This window comes from Pituophis catenifer, unplaced genomic scaffold (genome assembly GCF_029215685.1).
Source record: "Pituophis catenifer annectens isolate HBS135680 unplaced genomic scaffold, rPitCat1.0.hap2 SCAF_2, whole genome shotgun sequence".
Taxonomy (NCBI): domain Eukaryota; kingdom Metazoa; phylum Chordata; class Lepidosauria; order Squamata; family Colubridae; genus Pituophis; species Pituophis catenifer.
In genome coordinates this window covers 98,377,829-98,396,969 of record NW_027256882.1, presented here as the reverse complement: position 1 = coordinate 98,396,969, position 19,141 = coordinate 98,377,829, and the positions used below count along the sequence as shown (strand labels likewise).

The following is a 19,141-nucleotide window of genomic DNA, read 5'->3' as shown; positions in this document are numbered from 1 at the left end:
TGGTTGTTAAGCAATTTCAGCTTCCTCCATTGACGTCTGGGAAGGTTGCAAATGGTGATCATGTGACAACCCCCCCCCCACGATGCTGCAACCATTGTAAATGCATGTCTGCTGCCAAGCACCCAAATTTGGATCACCTGATTGCACAGCTGCTGCAACAATGAAGTCATTTTTTTCAGTACTATTATAACTTCGAATGTTTTTTTTTTTTTACAATTAGGCAGGAATTACATAGCTTTACAGAGTAACTGCAAAGCATTAAAAGCTGCATAAATCACATATGGTAAATGTTGTCATGTCTTTGTATCTTAAGAGACTTAGACAAGAATGACTATGAAACGAACATCCTGAAAAAGCAAGCAGTTGAGTCTTCAATTACTAATTTGGATCTGTTAGATGGAAATCACTAAAAGGGGTAAAGTTAAGTAGCATCATTATAAACATTGCCTGTATGTTGTACTAGTCCAGGGGTGTCAAACTCGTGTTGGAATAATTAAAGATTAATAAATAATCGCTATGTATTAACTCCAGAATCAAGTTGGAAAAAATAAAATGGGAAATGCCATTTTGTACAGCTTGAAATTGAAATAAAACAATTTGAGGATAAAAAAAATATAGGCATATTTGAAATTCAATAAGGCAAAAAGATAAATTTAAATGGCTGAAGCAATAACATGGTTCAGAGGAAAGGTTGGATGAGGAAGACACAGAATTAAAAAGTGATGGTATAGAAAGAACCACAACATGAACAGGAAAGGTAAAATAAATTTCATTACTAAGAGGCAAACTGGAATTCCTTCCTCAGATACAGTATACATGTAAATATATTGGAGACTAATGGCCTTCAAGCTTTTTCAGGTACAACCAGTTCAGGGTTTGGTACTTCGTGCAGCAGTCAAACAAATCTTTGATTTAGAAGACCTCTGTTGAATGCTCTTCAGATGTAATTGGTAAGTCTAAACTCTACCATGTGTTAAAACCCAATGTCCAAATAATAGTATTCCTTAGCTCAATCCTGCATTTCTTATTTGGCAAAGGTTCTCAATGCACCCACCCACAACTCTTGTAAACAATTGAGTATTACAACTACCATTTGTATATTGAAGAGAAATTGATAAAACTAGAAAAATCCCATTCAGATTTACAAGACATCGTTTTTAACAGATAGCCATTCCTTTCCCCATCCCCCAACATTTAACACACTGTATTGATAATCCTTGCTTATTGACAGTAATTGGGACTAGGAATTCTTGACATCAAATGATGCAATTGTAAGGTACATTATCACATAACCATGTCAATTTATGTTTATTCTAAGAGTCCCAGTTGCCACTGTTAGGCTAATCCCAAAGTCCCAGTTTCCCATGGTCATTTGATCCCCATTGACATTGCCTGTCAGAAGCCAGCAATGAAGATCACAATAGTGATCACATGACTGTACCCTATACAACGGCCGTAAGTACAAGGACCTGTGTTAAGTACTCATGATTCAGCACCACTATAACTCTGAACAGTTGGTGAATGAGCAAATGTTAAATGAGTACCTGTACATGTATTTCACAACCTGTGGGGACGCCCTATGAAATATTTGTATTTCAAAATATTGTTAAAGTTCCATGTCCTTTGTGCACTATTTTTATCAGAAAACATGTAAGTTTGCATCAAGTGGAAGGAGCTATGCACCAACATTTTACACATCTCTTACTTTAAAACAGTACAGTAATCATGTATTTTGGTACTCTTAAATGTCAATTTTAAAAAATACTATGTGGGCAAAAATGTTTTACAAATTATCTGTTTTCCTTAAACTATGCAAAACAATTTCATACACAAAGTATATTTCCTATTGATAATCCGTTTTTGTTTTAGTAACATTTACTTTTCTATGCAGTTTTATTTTAACTGCCATTTATGACTAACTTGGCTAAGATACTTTCTTCATGATCTGATCTCAGTGTTGTTATGCTGGTTTCACAGATTAAAAACTCTTGCAGCAAAATGCATATGTAAAAATTGTTGCCAGGAAATATAATGCTCACTTAAATCAAGAGATGTTCCCAGTTTTTAAAAGGAAGTTTTATTTGAACAAGTTTTACTTAGCGCAATACACCTAAAAATAAATCACAACACAATGAAAGATTAAACCAAGGTCTCAGATGTCATCTGAACACTAAGACCAAAATCCTAAAGGTAAGCTGTATTGCACCTCACATTTCCCTATTAACTTAAAAAGCGTAAATGTGCCTTACAAGATATTAAAAGAAAAAACTAGAACATGCCAAAGGTTCACTTGAATTTCCAACACAGCTCCTATAACTTGTTTGTACAAAAAGCATGTTCCTGAACATGCACTGAAAACAGTGTTTGGTGTTATGTGGTATAAGAGCAACATTTAACATAATTGAAACAGCTTTAACCTAAATACACTTACTGCTCAAATACATTCCTACAACAAAAACTGGAAAAAGCTGAGAGTTGTTTAACAGGAACTTCTTTACTGGACTTACACCCTAGATGAATGTTTCAGCATATTCAAAAATACTGAACCTGAATGTTTTAAAATGATCCTGATTTCACTTACAAGTAAAGCATAAATCACAAGCTTGTATTGCAAAACTGTTAAACTTAGTTTTTTGTTTTCTTAAAAAAGTTGACAAAAAAAATCAGGTGACAAGTTACATTCCCCAGCCACCACTCATGTTGGACATGTTAGACATTCCAGCCATGCCATTCACCCCCATGGATGCACGATTACCACTGCTGTAGTAGCTGCTGTTCATTGCACTCTGGTTACCTAGAGCAGATAACATATTATACAATTTAGTACAAAAGTGCAGTGCTATTTCCAAGGCAACATGCTCTTCCCAAGTTTCCCCTCTTATATCACCTTGCATAATCCTGTACTATTAAAAAGACAAACTTCCTTCTATGTCATTGTATGTTTTAAGATGTCTATAAAGCCAACTGCAAACAATTTCCCAGATTTTTGCAAAACAGAATAGAATCAAATCCTGGAATAGCTTCATGCCCTCCCTCTACTGCACAAAATAATACACATGACCACATTACATACCATTAGATGCCAGAACTAGTTTCATGTGGATTGGATCCAAATCTTGATCACTCGGCATTTGCCAAACTATTTTCAGATTTAAAAAAAAATCTATGCTCAATCAGTGGCTCTCCATTGATCTTGCTCCTCTAGATTTTGATGTTCTAAAGCTAAAACCAAATACTTGGGACAAACTCAAAATATCTGCACTTGTTTGCTGAAGCATGATGACCCTCATATAAATGGCTAAATAATTCAAATGCAATTCTAAATAGCCTCTAAAGATTAATAAAAACATCTTACCATATCCACTCATGCTGCTTTGACCACCGTAGCCTCCTCCATAACCCCCACTTAACTGCTGGTTAGCTGGACCACCATAACTGGATTGGCTTCCTTTAAAGTTAAGAATATTGTATGTTAATTACTATCACTGTATTTTATAAAGAGTATGAATTATAGTCCACGTAAACAAATTTCATTCATTTGCCCAGAGGTCTACATGAAACACAAAACTGTCTTCTTGTAGCAATTCGTTGTAAGCTGCCCAGAGTCACTGAGAGCGAACTTGGGCAGCCATATAAGCTTTGTTAATAAATACTTTCTCTTCCTTAACTGTCAGGGAAGACCTCTCTAAACACCAGCATTCAAATAATTTACTTTTGTGGCTTCTAAATTCAATATTGCCAGCTGGTCAATTTGTAAGGAAAGTGATTTTATTGTTCCTTATGAACTTTAGTTTTCTTAACTTTACTTGGCAAAATAAAATCATTTTGCAAAGTGCTATAACAACAGCACACATACCCTTTACACCAGATGAAACAACTAAGAATTTCCATAAGCAAACTCAGCATTTGAAATTGCCTCTATGCAATACTGAAAAGTATATGCTGAAAATCAAATAGATCTAGGAATTTAATAGGACATTACTAAAATTAATATCTGCTGTAAATTAATAGCTGCTAATCTGCTGTAAGGAATTAGTGGTGATATAAGCAGATGTCAATTTTTATTTTCCTTGTTTCATGTGCCAAATATAGTACAATTTGTGTTTTATCATAAATTCTTAATTCAACAAGGAAATAGCAACATTACTTCTCTTGTGATGAGTGGCAATATAAATTTGATAAATACCAACATTCCCCACTATTACCACTCCCCAAACTAGAACTATTCTTTGCTCCATTCATACACACACAATATTTAACTTAATTGTTGGAATGTATATCTAAAAGTTGTATACCTGCCAATGTGTTAGTGTTCCAATCTTGAACCACCCCTTCAGTTTCTTTGACTGTGATTAAAACAAAGTTGAATTTCAGTTTCAGATAATTTAGAACGAACAGGAACTTCATAAATCACTACATCAGCCAGTTTTGTTAAATATCAGCAGCACTAACGTGAAACTAAATTGTTTACACCTACCCATTGCTCCCATCATTTGACTTCCATATGCACCACCACTTCCTCCAGCTGTAGAATTCAAAAAGAGTTCTACATATCGGTGTTCTGTAGAAATACAAAGACAAAAATGCACTTCGCTCACACAAATCCATCAAATTTTCAATGAAGACCTAAGTAACTTTAGGTTTTTCATTGCAAATATATTGTTCAACATTAAGAAATAATACAATTTATTCAACTATCTAATATTGATAGAAATAGTGTAATGCTGTAGATCAGGGGTGTCAAACCCGATCGCATCACGGGCCATACCATGTGACGTATCACGATGTATCGGGATGTTTTTTGCCTTTCTGGAGCCAGGGTGGGTGTGGCCTGTACCAGCCCGGTCATGGCCTACGCAGGCTGTATCCGGCCCGCTGGCCGCCAGTTTGACAGGCCTGCTGTAGATCAAGCATACAACTTACGCATATTTGCTTTGTCTTTTGACATTGCAGCAACAGCATCTTCATGAGTAGCAAACTCAACATCCGCCTCCCCAGTGACTCTGCCATCAGGTCCAATTTCAATGTGTACTCTTACCGGATTAAGAGGCGAAAAGAACTAAATAACGAACATCATACAGAAGCTGTCAGTCTATGAAAAATTCTTATACATTAAGAATCAGTTTGTGATTCAATTAATGGAACAAATCAATTTTAAAAACCTACTTACATTATAAATATCATTCTCAGTAGCTCTGTAAGGTAATCCTCTCATATGTACACAATGACCAGTTGTACTTTGGAAAGTAGAGGATCCATCACCATATCTATGATCTGACATTCCTGCAGAGAGGAGAGTCCACTCTAAATCTTTTGTATGTATACTATGTTTCTTCACTACCCGTATAAAGAATACTTACCTCTTCCAAACCTATCAGATCCAAAGCCATAGCCATCATTATATCCATTGTAGTCATCATAGCCACCATAGCCTACAAACATAATTCAACATTTATTGAAATGAACCAAATACTGCACTCATTGTAGACAATTTGTACAGTAAAAAAAGTTGTGCTTCCTTACCTCCACCGTAAGCACCACGTCTCATCCTTTCAAAACCACTGCCTCTGCCAAGGCTGTTATAGCCTCTTCCCACACCTGGCCGGTCATAAGGACCAGGCCGCTGCATGGCCATTAATTTGCGAGGAGGGTCATAATGAGTGCGCACTTCTGCTCTGCTACTCTTGAAGATTTCAATGTACCTAGAAGGTTTACATACATAAAAATAGTTCAGTTTTTTTTTATAAACACACACACTAAATTACAAAAGATGACCCTGCAGCCTTGGAACTGACAATTATAGGCCAGATTTTAGTAAGAATTATCCAAGGCTAATTTTAAAAAAAACAGTTTGAAGTATGTGCTAATTAAGCTATCCCAACCTTAAGGGTTAATGACAGCTAATAGTCAAAATATGCTCTGGAGGGAAACATGTCCACTCAACAGCACCCATGTTTTGCTCATATGGCAATTGAGAAGAGGGTTAAAAAGCTAGCCTCCGCCAGAACTTTAACCCATCAATACATTACAATAAGCTTTATGTGCTCACAAGACCTATGCGTTTGCATAGCAAATTAGCATAGGCAACAGATGCATGCTTTAATTAGTCACAAAATTTAGAATAACCCTTTGTGACATTTTTGAAAGTTAATTCTTTTATGTGAAAATTACACAAGAAAATGTTACATCATTGTATAGAACAAGTTTAGTAATCACATTTTCTTATGGTAATAAAAGGCTATGTGTATTTAGAACTAGAGGCATAATTGGTGCTATTAAAGAAATGTAAAGCCATAATCTCTCAACTTCTGTAAATAACTTTAAACTAAATCAGAATTAACAAGATAATGTGAAATAGGGAAGAGCAAAACAAGCACATCAGCCAGTCTGCACATGAATTAAAAGAAAGTAATATTTATGAAAACAAAGGAGGTGTTAGAATATGAAAGTATATATTGTAAAGTGAGCACTTAAGAAGAGAGAATATGGATTTAACAACAGTTTACCATAAGAAGAGCGACATATCCAACCAACCATCCATCCCCACCTGTGCCCTATTCTTTCCTTGTGTTTCTTTAGAGCCTTTTCAGCTATTTCCTGTGAAGCAAACTGCACGAAGGCCTCCCCCGTACTCCTCCCCTGGAAGTCCACCGGCAATGTTATCCCATTTGGCACGATTTCCAACCCTTCAACCCAAGGACAAATAACCCCAGTAGGGGGTAATATTAACATCACGAGCCCAATCAAGATTTTCTTATAGCTTTAAAAATATACCAGAAGTTATACTTTATATTTAGAATCAGTACACCGTAGTATTAACTCTATAACAGAAACATGTCAATATAAATGCAGCAAATATAACATTCTTAACTTATCCTGCTTATATAAAGCCACATTTCTGCAGCTTTAATAACAATACTCTCTCAAGTTAATGCAGGATATGCTAAGAAAAGCAATAGTCCATTTTTATATAAACAAATTAAAATTTTCAATTAAAATTAAAGCACAGCAAGAATAATTCTACAGAATACATAATTCAAAAATAGTTATGTAAAATATTTCACAGTTCTAAAATGACAATGATTTGTATATTATTTCAAGTAACTAAAATGTAAACATTTTTAAGGTTTGTAGCAAGACCTTTAGAATAGACATTTTTCAATAAAATCTGAAGTTAATGCAAGTTGATCTCATATTTCAGAAATACATTTAAGATTCTTTGGACTACTGCGTGCATTCAGATCATTTAAATGTAAAACTAATTTTTATATTTGTTTTACTCTTAATTTTTGCTATATAAATGCATGAACTTTTAAGTCAATTTTATACAACTATAAAGACATTGCAAAACATGAAACCAGTCCTTTTTATAAACATAGAAAAATAATTTTATGTATTGATATTTAATGTCAGAAAATGTTCTATTTCTTATTTTAGAGTAGATAAATGTAAACAAAGTATATCAAAAAGAAAATATTTCAAAATATTCAGCTCTGCAAAGTAATATATCTTTAGCACATAGCAGAGATTATATTAAATCAAAAATTTAATACAGATGTTTACACTACATATTATCTTATTCTCACTTCCCCACCCATCTCCCCTCCTCCCACATTGTAAACACTTCATCTGATTAAAACTTCTTTGATATTCTTTGATATTTTGATTGATATATTAACAATATCCAAAGTTGGGCACTACAATGTTTTCCACTCTTTCAGCCAATTTAAAATCAACTGTTTAGTTTAATTAACTAGAGACTCAGGTCAATTTTAACAAGCATTTACAATACTTGTCTAAGTGGAGTGAAACAATTAAAATAATTTTCCCTCCAATCTATCAACATCAAACAAGAACTGAAGTTTTAGTAAATGTTTCAAATTATAGTTCAAGTTTTTGTCTTTTTGAACACATAAAAGGAAGAACCATTCAATATTAAGAGTTTAATAAGCATGGTTATGGTTTACTTTATTACTAAATTAATACTTGGCATTATTTCAGAGCCACTACATTCTAATCTTTACCCATACTTACAGCTAGGACTTATACCCCACATACCTGAGAAAAACTGAACAATTTCTTCCTTGCTACAACCAAATGGAAGTCCTCTAAGACGTACAAAACCATCATTAGCAGTATCAGGGCTGTTAGGACCAGTATGCTTCAGAACCCAATCCATTTCAACGTTGTTTGACTTGAAGACTGCAAGAGGCACTTAGAATTAATGAATTCTGGAATCTGGCATAAAAAGGCTAATGCACGACAATCATTTGGAGAACAGGATCACATTTATATACACAAAAAATACTCATGCATCTAAATTCCACCCAAAATAACTGATCAGTTACTAGGTCAATTTAATCCAAACCTTCAACATATCTGTGTCCCATTGTTTCTCTGTCTTTTTTCAATGCCAATTTCACATCTTCTTCTGTTTCTAATTCAACAAATGCTTCTCCACTTGGTCTTCCTTCTCTTGTGTAGATAAAACGGACCCCTGAAGATCCATTTAATATTTTGCATTCTAAGAAAAAGTGGAGTGAGTTAAACACACAAGGAGACTTCTAGCAAAAGTCAAATGTATATAACAGTGCTTAAGGCTATTATCCAAACCATAAAACTGGAAACAAAATTAAGCAAAAAAGAATTATTGTCAAACAATTCTGAAATAGGAAGAGGAAAAGATACTATTTACAGTATATATTACAGGCTACATAAAGAACAAATTAATTAACAATTTAAGCCGGTGAGGAAATGATTCTAATTAACAAGGTAATAGGCACAACCCATTAATCACAAAGTACATTGCTATCAAAAAGATTATATTCTCGAAACAGGAATTTCTTTCTCACCAAGGGAGGTATACTCAGAACCACCACAATTCTCTTACTTCCCTAAAATAATGTCTCCATCCAACATAATGAAATATTATACAACGAAAAAGGAGTATTTCACATTTTACCGGATCTGAAAAGGAAAACTCCCCACAAAACTCGCCCCCGGAAATACCAAGCTGCTCCGGGAAAAGGAAAGCTTTATTGTACGGCTTAGCCAGAACAAGAGACGGAAAACTTACCAGAGAAAAATCTTTGCACTTCATCTGCAGAGCAGGACCAGGGCAATCCCCGCACTTTTACGACATAACCATCACCGCCTTCCGTGTTCAACATCATGCCAGATGTGAGGGTGGTCTCTGTTTCGCCTTCTGTTGCTAGGGGCAGACAAAAACGTCGCCACACTGAGTGGGGTAGAAATTTCGCAACCCGGCCCATATAACGCCCCCCAGACTTCGCGTTTGCCCATCTCCGCTTTTCCAATGCCTACCCCACGTACACATGGCGACCGATATCCTCGTCCAGGACACTGGAGACGGTTTGAAGAGTCACTTCACCTCTCCAAACACAGAAAGCCGGGCGGCTGTAGCGGTACGCGCTGCGTTCTTAGGAAATGGCGGCGAACGAGTAATGCGTTTCCGCTCGGCCAGGCCCTAGTGCCGCTTTCACCTCAAAAAACGCGCTTCGACTGCTGCTAGTAACCTGAAGAGAACAACCGGCTGAAGAGATGGATCCCAAATTCGGAAGTCCTTCGAACTAGTCTGCAACCAACAAATTACTAAACTAAAAGTAAGCTCACCTTCTTCTAAGTCGGCCGCGGCGTGGCTGAAAATGGAGCCCAAAACGCACGCGCGTACATTACCTCCCGTAGTGCGCATGCGTACTTAAGATTGTTTCTTCCCTTTTCCCTTCCCCCCCCACTCCCATCTTTAAGCGCCACCCCGCCCTCTACAGCACAAATCCGAAGTCGACTTTGCTTGGGAAAGAAGGCCCTACTGAATATAATTCGAAATAAAACTTCCCCGGAATTAAACTAGAGTCGCTTTCACCTTATTTGAAGCATTTGCTAGTTCCTGCAATCATCCTCGTTCCCACTGCGAGGAACCTGCCGGACAGGGGAAAAACTACTCGCGCAGCTCTGAGGACAAAGCCCGCCACGTTTTTATCCTGTCACCGAAACTCAAATTTTGTATTCTCCGCTGCTCAATTTAATAAACGCATCCAAAGCCTTTTATCAAAGCTGCGTTTAGCCTTTTCTTTTATAACCTTATCTTAAAGCAAGTTTTAACACATTTGAGCCAATCGCTAACTTCTCAGAATAAGTGTCGATCGCGAGACTTCGCAACTACGTTCACAACTAAAAAAAATAAAAAATGATCCGCTAAGCATGCGCAACAAATTTTAGACTTTCAAGTACCTCTAACACTGCACTCAGAACGTAGCCTATACGCCCATATACGGCGTATATAGAAGACTAAGTAGACTTGATCCTCCAGAGAAAAATTGCGAAAGTACATAGAAACGGGGAAAAAATGGCGGCTCTATAAAACGACACTTAAGAGAAATGGGCGGCGACTTGAAGTTTACTCAAATCCGCATCTAAGATCCGGTGACGGGTGAGACGCTAAGGAAGCGGGAAACGAAGGCAAAAAGTTATCTGTAGCCAAAACAGATAAGAGGAGGGGTTGGCTGTGCCGTTAGAGATTGGCCCAGTAGAAGCGGTATCCTTGAAGAAGGCGCGAGAGAAACTCATTTCGGTTCCGCTCAGCGGACAAAGACCTTAATCATGTATCCTCCCGCCAAACGACACTGCCTGAGTCTTAACTCACTGAATTACAGCTTTCAAAAAGCCTCAATTGCATGAAATATACGTAAGTAGCTTCGCGTCTTATAATAGATTATCTTCTAGGCCAAACAACAATGTATCTATTTATTTATTAATCCTGCAAATGAAGTCCTGCAACATAGGTCCAAGAAATATTTCTTCTTGAGAGCCAGACTAATTGTTCTATTAAGAATTTGAGCATCACAATTCTTCCCCACCTTACCACGACCAAAATAAAACATGCAAGTACCAAATAGCTAGTTCGCTTTGGGTGAACTTTTTAAAATTATTTCTAATTAACAAGTCATAAATTTACTTAGTTAAAAAAAAAATCAAGGAAAAGTTTAAATGTGTTTCCAAAAGCTTTTTATACTGAAAAGTGCCCATATTTTTTTAACACCGACATCTCTAAGTGCAAGGATAGGGATTATTAAAATGTATTTTAATAATGAAGAAAAATCTTGTCTTCCACCCCAACTTCCACACAAGCTGCATTGCAATTACAGTATTAACCTCTTGGAAATTGCCAATTCTCATTGCCAATTTTAAGTTCAATCTTAGTAATTTTCAAGAGTCAGATTTTTAGAAGACAGTCATGTACCAGAAAATCCTATTACCTTGTATATTACATTTGCTGTATAGCTAAATATAAATGACAACCTTTTACACAGCTGCAGTTGTCCAGTTAAATGTCTATGGAGATTCATACGTCATGGTTATCCCAAAGGTACTTTTTCAAAAGGCAGTTGGACTTTGTTTTTCCTTGAAGACATTTTGCTTCTCATCCAAGAAGAAAAAGCACATTTGGGACTACAGTTGTCCACTTAATTAAAATATTATGATGAATTGGAATAATTCCTGAATCAGTTGCTAAGTGGTGAACATTCAAATACCTGAAGTTGAGTATCAAGAAAGTTTTGACTGAAATGAGAATGGGACTAAAGATCAGTTCCTAAAAATTCAAACCAACATGAATTATTTCAGGATTAGGCATTGACACATATGAATTGCCCAAGTCTATAGATATAATAATTTAAGTAATTTTATGTAGCACCTTAACATTGCACATGTTTTGTTTCATATAACTTAGCAGAAACAGGTTTTAATTGTGCTTATATGTATGTTCGCAAGTCCCTGCAGTTTTCTTGGGAAGGTTTTTCAAAAGTGGTTTTTCCATTGGTTCTTTCCAAGAGCTGAGGGGGAATGACTGGTCCAAGCTCACCCAGTTGGCTCTGTGCCCAAGGCCAAATTAGAATCATGGTCTCCCTATTTCTAGTCTGGTGCCTTAACCACTACGTCAAACTGACTCTACTTCAGAAATAGTTTTGCTAAATACCAGCATGAAGTCCAATCCATCTGGAAGGATTGGTTCAGCAAGCATCTTATTTTGAGTTATTTTTATAAATAACTCAAAGCAGCAAACATATCAAACACATCTTCCTCCTCCTATTTTTCCCACAATAACTATCCTGTGAGGTGGTTGGGCTGAGAAAGAGACTGGCTGACCCAAAGTCACCCTGCTGGCTTTCATAGCTAAGGCTTGATTTGAGCTCATGGCTTCCTGCTTTCTAGCTTGGTGCCTTAACCACTAGACCAAACATTTACTTGACTTGATACAGGGAGAAATCTAAAAAGTATACTTTAATACTACAATATATACTTGCATCTATTTTACTTTAGGTTATGTGTTTGCTCTCAACTCATTTTAATCAAAAGACATCACTGAAACAGTGGCAATTTATCTGGACTGGCTTGCCTGGCTATTGAAAGTTTTGAGTCTGACAAAACTAGAGGGAATTATCTATCTCCATACAATTCCTGAGATATGTTTCTTTCTGCCAAAACTAGTTATGATTTTAAATATGTTATTGGTATTAAATTGAGATTACAGCCATATGTAGATAATATAGACTACAATCTGATGACAACTGAAAGATTTAAGCAAACTTGAAACTTTTAGATTTCCTCTTGGAAGCTCTTGAAGTTAGATCTTTCAAAAAGTATATACAAACCAGGATATATACGCTGGCAGAGATCCCATTGAGGCACAAAGTTAGGATCATATATTCTCTTAATCTAGATGCAGTCACTTCCCAAAATGGATTAACACAAAACAAAATCATTGAATTGTACCGGTATGCATAGTACATTTTGATTTCACCACCTACTATATCTGTGTTATATATAGATCATAACCATCTTTCGATTTAAAAAAGTTGTTTGGACAGTGGTGGCAGGATACAAATGTAATATACCTTCTTCCTAGTCAAGTATTTTGTTTCCCTTTTCTATCTCATTAAATTATAATTTGGTGATAACCTTTATAGATTTGAGATTGTATCTTGACCTCCATAGAGTTCCACATCACCATCTTGCTACACCAACACAATTTCTTAATTCAACTGATACACATTTAGAGAATATCTTAATTTTAGGTATATAGGCAAAAAATCGATTATTGCTTACAGCAATTGGGAGTCCTGACAAGTCTAAACCGTAGACTCAAGTCTTTTGATGGTTCTGATGTCAAGATTCCATATACTGTACATACTCACTGTTGCCAGGAAACAACAATGGAGATTCAGTTAAGAGATTCTGATGTTGATTTAAACATTGAAGGTAAAATATTGCTATTAAAATAGAAATTTCAATACTTAGCCTAGTTTGACACTTATATTATCTTTAATAGATATGTTAAAGCTAAGGTATCTGCAATCTATTCACTGATAATTCTAATTAATTAAATATTAAGACTGCAATCCTAAATCTATACTTAAGCAAATTCATCCACAATTCAATTAGGTCCTATTTTCAAATGTACATACTTTATCCCAAAGGTGCTTTTTCAAGAGACAACTGGATTTTCTTTGAAGACATTTCATTTCTTATCCAAGAAGCTTCTTCAATTCTAACTGGATGGTGGGAAATGGAAGGATTTATATTCCTTGCAGACAGCTGGACATTTGCATTCTTTTAGAGAGTTGTTGAAGCCACTTGGGAGTTTTGTCCATTTCTTCAGGATCACCCGATTATTAGTGCAAATGGGTGTGGAACCTTATTGGAACTGCTGAAATGACTGTGTTCCTGTGGTCTGCAGGAATCATTTGTGTTTAAGTTTGAGATGCAGACAACAGACTCATCCCCAACAGCCTGCGCCTGTGTTCAACAGTGAAGGGACACAGGGCAGAAAACTTCCTGCAGAAAGCACAGCTCCACAACCACAGTCTTTTCAACAGTTCCAAGAAGGCTCCACACACATATCCACTTGCACTACTCAGGTAACCCTGAGGATACAGATAAACCTCCAAGTGGACTCTTGTGATGGGTGGGAGTGTGTTTGGGGATTGTTATGTGTTGGACCTGGTCTTTGGGTGTTAAGTGAATTTCGTTGTATGGGTATACTGTGTATACACATACAATGACAATAAAGTTATTTATTATTTATTTATATAAATCCTTCCATTCCCCAGTCAGAGCTGAAAAAACTTCTTGGATGAGAAGTGAAACATCTTCAAAGAAAAACCAGAAAGTCCACAGTTGCCTCTTGAAAAAGTACCTTTGGGACAACCATGACTGAAAATCTCAATAGACATATATGCTTTATATTAGGCTCTAAGTAAGTAGAAAGATGTAAAATGTAGGGAAGAATTAGAATTAGATGCACTTGAAAGCATTTGCAAAACATTTAATTAGTATACTTTCTATTCTCTATTTTTAAAATATAGAAATGCATGAAGTCACTATAGGATAAAGAGAAGAAAAGGAATTCAACTGGAATATCTAGAAAACCTTCACATGAAATCTGGCTTTATGAGAGGACAATGAGGTATGTATTTCTTGCTACTTAAGACCTTTTTTTAATGCTAGAGAAAAAAAATTAAAAAATCCTTCAGAGAAGAATGTAATCATGTATTTGAATATTACATATTCAAGGTTAGCTCTCAGTGCCACTTTGTAAGGAATATAAATGATATATTACAATGCCATAAATGCTTATATACTCATGAATCTTTAAAGATTCAGGAACAGATGCATTTGGTAGTTTATAACAGCAGATCTTAGCAATGTTTGATTGAATTTTAATCAAGCTTAAGAATTCAGTGTATGCAAAACTCAAGGCTACGACAGTTTTAAGACAAAAAGTAATATGGACACAAGAAATATTTTCTAATTCTAATATAAGTTTCTGAAAACTACGAATTCCATGAATATTTATAAAGAATGAAATATGTAGAAATACATTTTAGTTAAAGGGTTTTGGAAAAAGTTCCAATAACATGAAAATGAGGCAAGTACTAAGACATGAAAAATATATTAAAATACTCATCTGAGAGAGTGCAATCCTAGTTATTAAGTGAAAACAATTAATTGAACTCAAAGTGAAATACAATCTAATTTTCGTTTGCAGAATGGATTCTGACAATCTGAAAGACATACTCATTTTGGTCTTAGATGTGAATGAAAATTTCAGAAATGATGCAATAAAACAAGAATACCAATTAGAGTAAGTAAGCATTATTTCTCCTTAATTTACACTGTCATTTTTAAACTCATTACTAGGGGTTCAGTTCATAACTTTGTAGCGTGTACCTATTCTTAGAATAGATTTGTTTATCATGCCATGTTAAAATACATCTCATTTTGAAGCAGAATGATACATGAATAACCATAATAAATCATTTTATGTTTTGTAGCCAAAGAAACTTCAAATATCTCAAGGCACTCCATCCTTTTCATTTTTATATTGGCAAATTCTTCGGTTTATAATCTGCACTATATTTTAATTATATTCAAAATTTTCATGAGTATCTTGCCTACTATCTCCATTTAAATAGAGACTTGTTTATAAATGTATCTATATGACCAACAGTAAGCAGATGTTTTAGAGGGCAGTTCTTAGGAATTTGATGCAATTTGCAATAGTGGCTACTTATAGGTCCAAAGTGGAGGAAACCATCTTATAAGACATAACAGTTGTCTTTTACATAGAGATACATTAACAAACTTATTTTTTATTGCAAACACACAACACAATATTAAAGTATATTACTGAAAATGTAAGGACAATAGTTTCTACTTCTCTTGTGGGTATAGTACAAAAACAAAAAACAAAAGCATACTTATTAAAATATAAGACCAGTTCACCAACTAATGAAGGCCCAGAACACTCTTGAATAGATTTCCTTATCTGACCAATCAGTCAAACCCATTTTCAACTGGCTACTGAATACACAAACACAATTCTACCCTCAATATTCCCATTAATAAGCTTCAAATATCTTGGCTTGAGTACCTTTGTTTTCACAAGATCAAGGCTTTTTTGACTGCTTAGTAAATCAAGATATTGCTCAGAGAACACACTAAGTATTATCTAATGAGCACAAATTACTACACTAATAATAGATTTCAACATGCACAATATTTTCAGTGAACAAATCCAATTATTACCATTTTATATGTACTTTAATTTCAATAAAGATTTGTTAAGTACAACATCTTTACCTTTTTCATTAGGGCCAATCTGACAAATGCGTTTTGAAACTAATGTCACAAGTATGCTATCAGCCATATTAATTCTATATTCAGTTTGTCTATTAATGGGCAAGTTGAGGAAGACAATTTCTCAGAAGGAAAAACTGTACTAATCCAATATACCATTAAAACATTTTTAATCTAAATTCACAGATTTTTTCATCAGCAACAGTTTTGGTTTATTGTTGATTCACAACATATGTACTTGTCCATTAAGGCTTAATGTTATGCCCAAACCAGGCTGCTGTGTTTTATATAAAGAACCAAAGTTAAAATCCTAACTTGTCAGAGATTCTTACAACTGATTAACACAGCTCACTGCACTAATTAAATTGTAAGAGCACAGCTCTTCTTCAGGTAGCTGAAGGATAATACACATTTAGCCTCTACTATAGCATTCTTAATCCTTAAGGCAGTGGAAACTTTCGCAAGATTAAGAAAACTTCTTAAATTACCCCAAAACTGGGGTAGTAGTACTTTTAAAGACTTACTTTAGACTTAAAATAGTAGACTAAAATTAGCAGTTGGAGTATTGTAATTCTCATTTGGAATTTGATCAATGTTGATTAATGTAATAGAAATAGAATCAAGCTTTATTGAGGTGGGGAACTATGGCCCTTTTATGACTTGTGGACTTCAACTCCATGGCTGGCTCAGGAATTCTGGGAGTTGAAGTGCACAAGTCATAAAAGGGCCATAGTTCCCCATCCCTGCTCTATTAAGAGCTTTAAAATAAGGGACCCCTTCTTGACATTAATTTGTACGTTTTCTTACACAAGAACCTCGGTTTCCACAACAAACAATTAGCTTTAATGGCAACGTGGTTGCTCTCAAGACCATCTGCTGGGAGACTAGCGGGCTTCCTTATACAGCTGGCTGGTCAGGTGAGAGCAGTCCACTGGGCTAGACGGCTCAAGAGCCCGGTCCAGCAGAGCATTGCTTACGAGGGAGCCCCACGATTCCATCTTTTTACCATTCCATCATTACTCCCATTACACGGCCTAATTACGAACAGGGCAGTTCGTGGGAAGAGCAAAGCTTTCGTTTCTTTGGGCGACACGATACATGAGAAGGCCGCTCAAAACAGAGCTCGACCAAAGGGCGTTATATTGCGCAGTGGGGCGAGGGTCGACCAGAGCTAGATCCGTTCGCTCGGTTTTGTTATTGCCGTCGGTCACGTGTCCCGTTGCCTTCCATTTCGGGGATTTCCAACCTAACCACCATTGCAGATCTTTCCTCCGTCCAGAGATCCTTTACCTCCGCCCTCTTTTTACTACAATCCGGTATGGAACAGAAGGCCGAATCAACCCTAGCCGCCACTTCCTCGCTGCAGCCGGCCAGTCGAGACGCGAGGGGCGCCTCGAGGAAACACCCACGACAATGGCGGAGGCAGGACGTGGTCAAAAGAAAGGGCGGGGGAAGGGAAGGAATAGGCGCTCAGGATAATTGGGAGGGAAGCCCCCCACCCCTCCCCGGTGCTTTCTTTAAAAAGCCACGCGGGACAATTCACCGACGCGAGGAGGGAATCCCTTTCGCCGGCCGCGTGTTTGGGGAAAGGAGACTTCGCATCGGGCCGAAGTGTGTGAAGCGAGGCCCCTCCCCCTCCCCGATCTGCGCCAACGCACGAAAACCCGCAGCAACGGCCTCAACCGTCGCTAGGCCGCAGATTCCTTCCTCCCTCCCTCCCTCCCTCCCTTCGCTGCTCAGCGGCGCCCTCTCACCAAGGCCGGGGATTTCTGGGCCAGTCTCCTCGGTGTGACACGGATCCATCGCTTTCTCTCGTCGTTTCTCTTCTGCTTTGCGGCCGGGGACGATCAAGGAGGATGCGAAGGGCGACGAATAAATCAGTCAAGTGGGATGCTAAAACAATACCCGGAAGGTATGAAGCGGTTAAATCAACGGCGCCGCTATCGCGGCTTTCTGGGAAAGGCTCGGTTCCGACCGCCGAAGTTACCCCCTCCCCCCCCAACCTCCGAAGGCCGCCCCCGAGCGCCCTTCGCCCCGCCACTCACCGAGCGTCCGCGCAGCTGCTCTCCGCCTCTATAAATAACTCGTTCCCCCACTTGTAGGCTTGTGACATCAGATTAAATAACCCCTCCCCACGCCCGTCCTCTGCAGCCAACCAATCGCCTGGTTACGAAGGCACCATTTTCAGCCCCTCTTTCTTCCCTTTAAAGTCCCAGGGTCTTTGTATTTGGGCGCTGGAAAACCACAAGGGGAGCGAATAGTTTGGTTTCACAAGGCCGCGACAGACAACCGCTCTAGGAAGCTCTCCGAAGAGGGAAGGAAGTCTGACTAAATTCCAAAAGGCTGCCATGCAAATAAAACCTTTGTCTCCTTTCATATTTTCCTGGGAAATCTATATTCAAAACAATATTGTCAGTGCTGTCCTATCTTCTCTGGTGCACACCTTTAGTCTGCTTCTTCAGGTTCGCTTGTAAAGACTTTTTTCACTCAGGCTTATGGGGTCCGGAGTAGTTAACATCTGGATCCCCATTGCTATATTTTTCTTGCATGTTTCCAATATACTATTTCAAACATGCTCATAAGCCACATAAGACACTTGCAGTTGATTTGCTGCCAAGGCAATATATACAAGACTGTATTGTCCTTGTTTTGTCATGGTCTATAAAAGTAATTACCATGGCCAGATGAAGGCTGCAGTACTATTTTGCTAAAGCCTAAAGGTGAGTCTACCAAGGGGGACCCTGCTATAGGCCTAATCCAGTTGACCAAATAGCTCCAAGATGGAGGGCCTCCCCTTCCCATAAAGCCTCTATTTTCAAATATCCATTGTTAAACCATAATGAATTAAAATTAAAATTAGAATTAAAATTCTTTATTGGCCAAGTGTGATTGGACACACAAAGAATTTGTCTTTGGTGCATATGCTCTCAGTGTACATAAAAAGGAAAAATGGAATATGTTATGCATGAATTGAGAGATGATG

At 37.1% G+C, this 19,141-nt stretch overlaps 1 protein-coding gene and 1 long non-coding RNA gene across 12 annotated transcripts; one reads left to right on the top strand and one right to left on the bottom strand.

Annotated features, from left to right (window-relative positions):
• Positions 1 to 2,061: 2,061 nt before the first annotated feature.
• Positions 2,062 to 17,998, bottom strand: HNRNPH1 (heterogeneous nuclear ribonucleoprotein H1). Of its 10 annotated transcripts, none has more exons than XM_070937247.1 (15): positions 10,252 to 10,326; positions 9,325 to 9,595; positions 9,077 to 9,211; positions 8,369 to 8,524; positions 8,059 to 8,202; positions 6,548 to 6,686; positions 5,524 to 5,702; positions 5,361 to 5,432; positions 5,171 to 5,304; positions 4,924 to 5,059; positions 4,478 to 4,561; positions 4,296 to 4,346; positions 3,356 to 3,448; positions 3,074 to 3,139; positions 2,062 to 2,794 (listed from the first exon to the last, which is right to left on the bottom strand). In XM_070937247.1, exons 2-15 carry the CDS (start codon positions 9,335 to 9,337, stop codon positions 2,676 to 2,678), a joined length of 1,521 nt encoding a protein of 506 aa, XP_070793348.1. In that variant the 5' UTR covers positions 9,338 to 9,595; positions 10,252 to 10,326; the 3' UTR covers positions 2,062 to 2,675. The 10 variants fall into 10 exon arrangements, with proteins under 10 accessions (XP_070793348.1, XP_070793351.1, XP_070793352.1 ...); XM_070937250.1 differs by having other exon boundaries at positions 9,077 to 9,205; XM_070937251.1 differs by having other exon boundaries at positions 9,334 to 9,595.
• Positions 10,342 to 15,629, top strand: LOC139312452 (uncharacterized). Of its 2 annotated transcripts, XR_011599999.1 has the most exons (4): positions 10,342 to 10,705; positions 14,385 to 14,485; positions 15,068 to 15,163; positions 15,354 to 15,629. It is a non-coding gene; the product is annotated as an uncharacterized lncRNA (long non-coding RNA). The 2 variants fall into 2 exon arrangements; XR_011600000.1 differs by lacking the exon at positions 15,354 to 15,629 and having other exon boundaries at positions 10,355 to 10,705; positions 15,068 to 15,167.
• Positions 17,999 to 19,141: the final 1,143 nt, after the last annotated feature.

Bases quoted from the DNA above. Each gene is read 5' to 3' on its own strand.
- HNRNPH1 (XM_070937243.1), bottom strand. From the start codon at position 17,961: ATGGATCCGTGTCACACCGAGGAGACTGGCCCAGAAATCCCCGGCCTT. The intron at 5,703-6,547 runs GTGGGGATGGAT...TAAACCTTCTAG, and splicing joins AAGGAAAGAATAGGGCACAG to GTACATTGAAATCTTCAAGA. The intron at 3,140-3,355 runs GTAAGATGTTTT...ATCTGAAAATAG, and splicing joins AAGCAGCATGAGTGGATATG to TTTGGCAAATGCCGAGTGAT.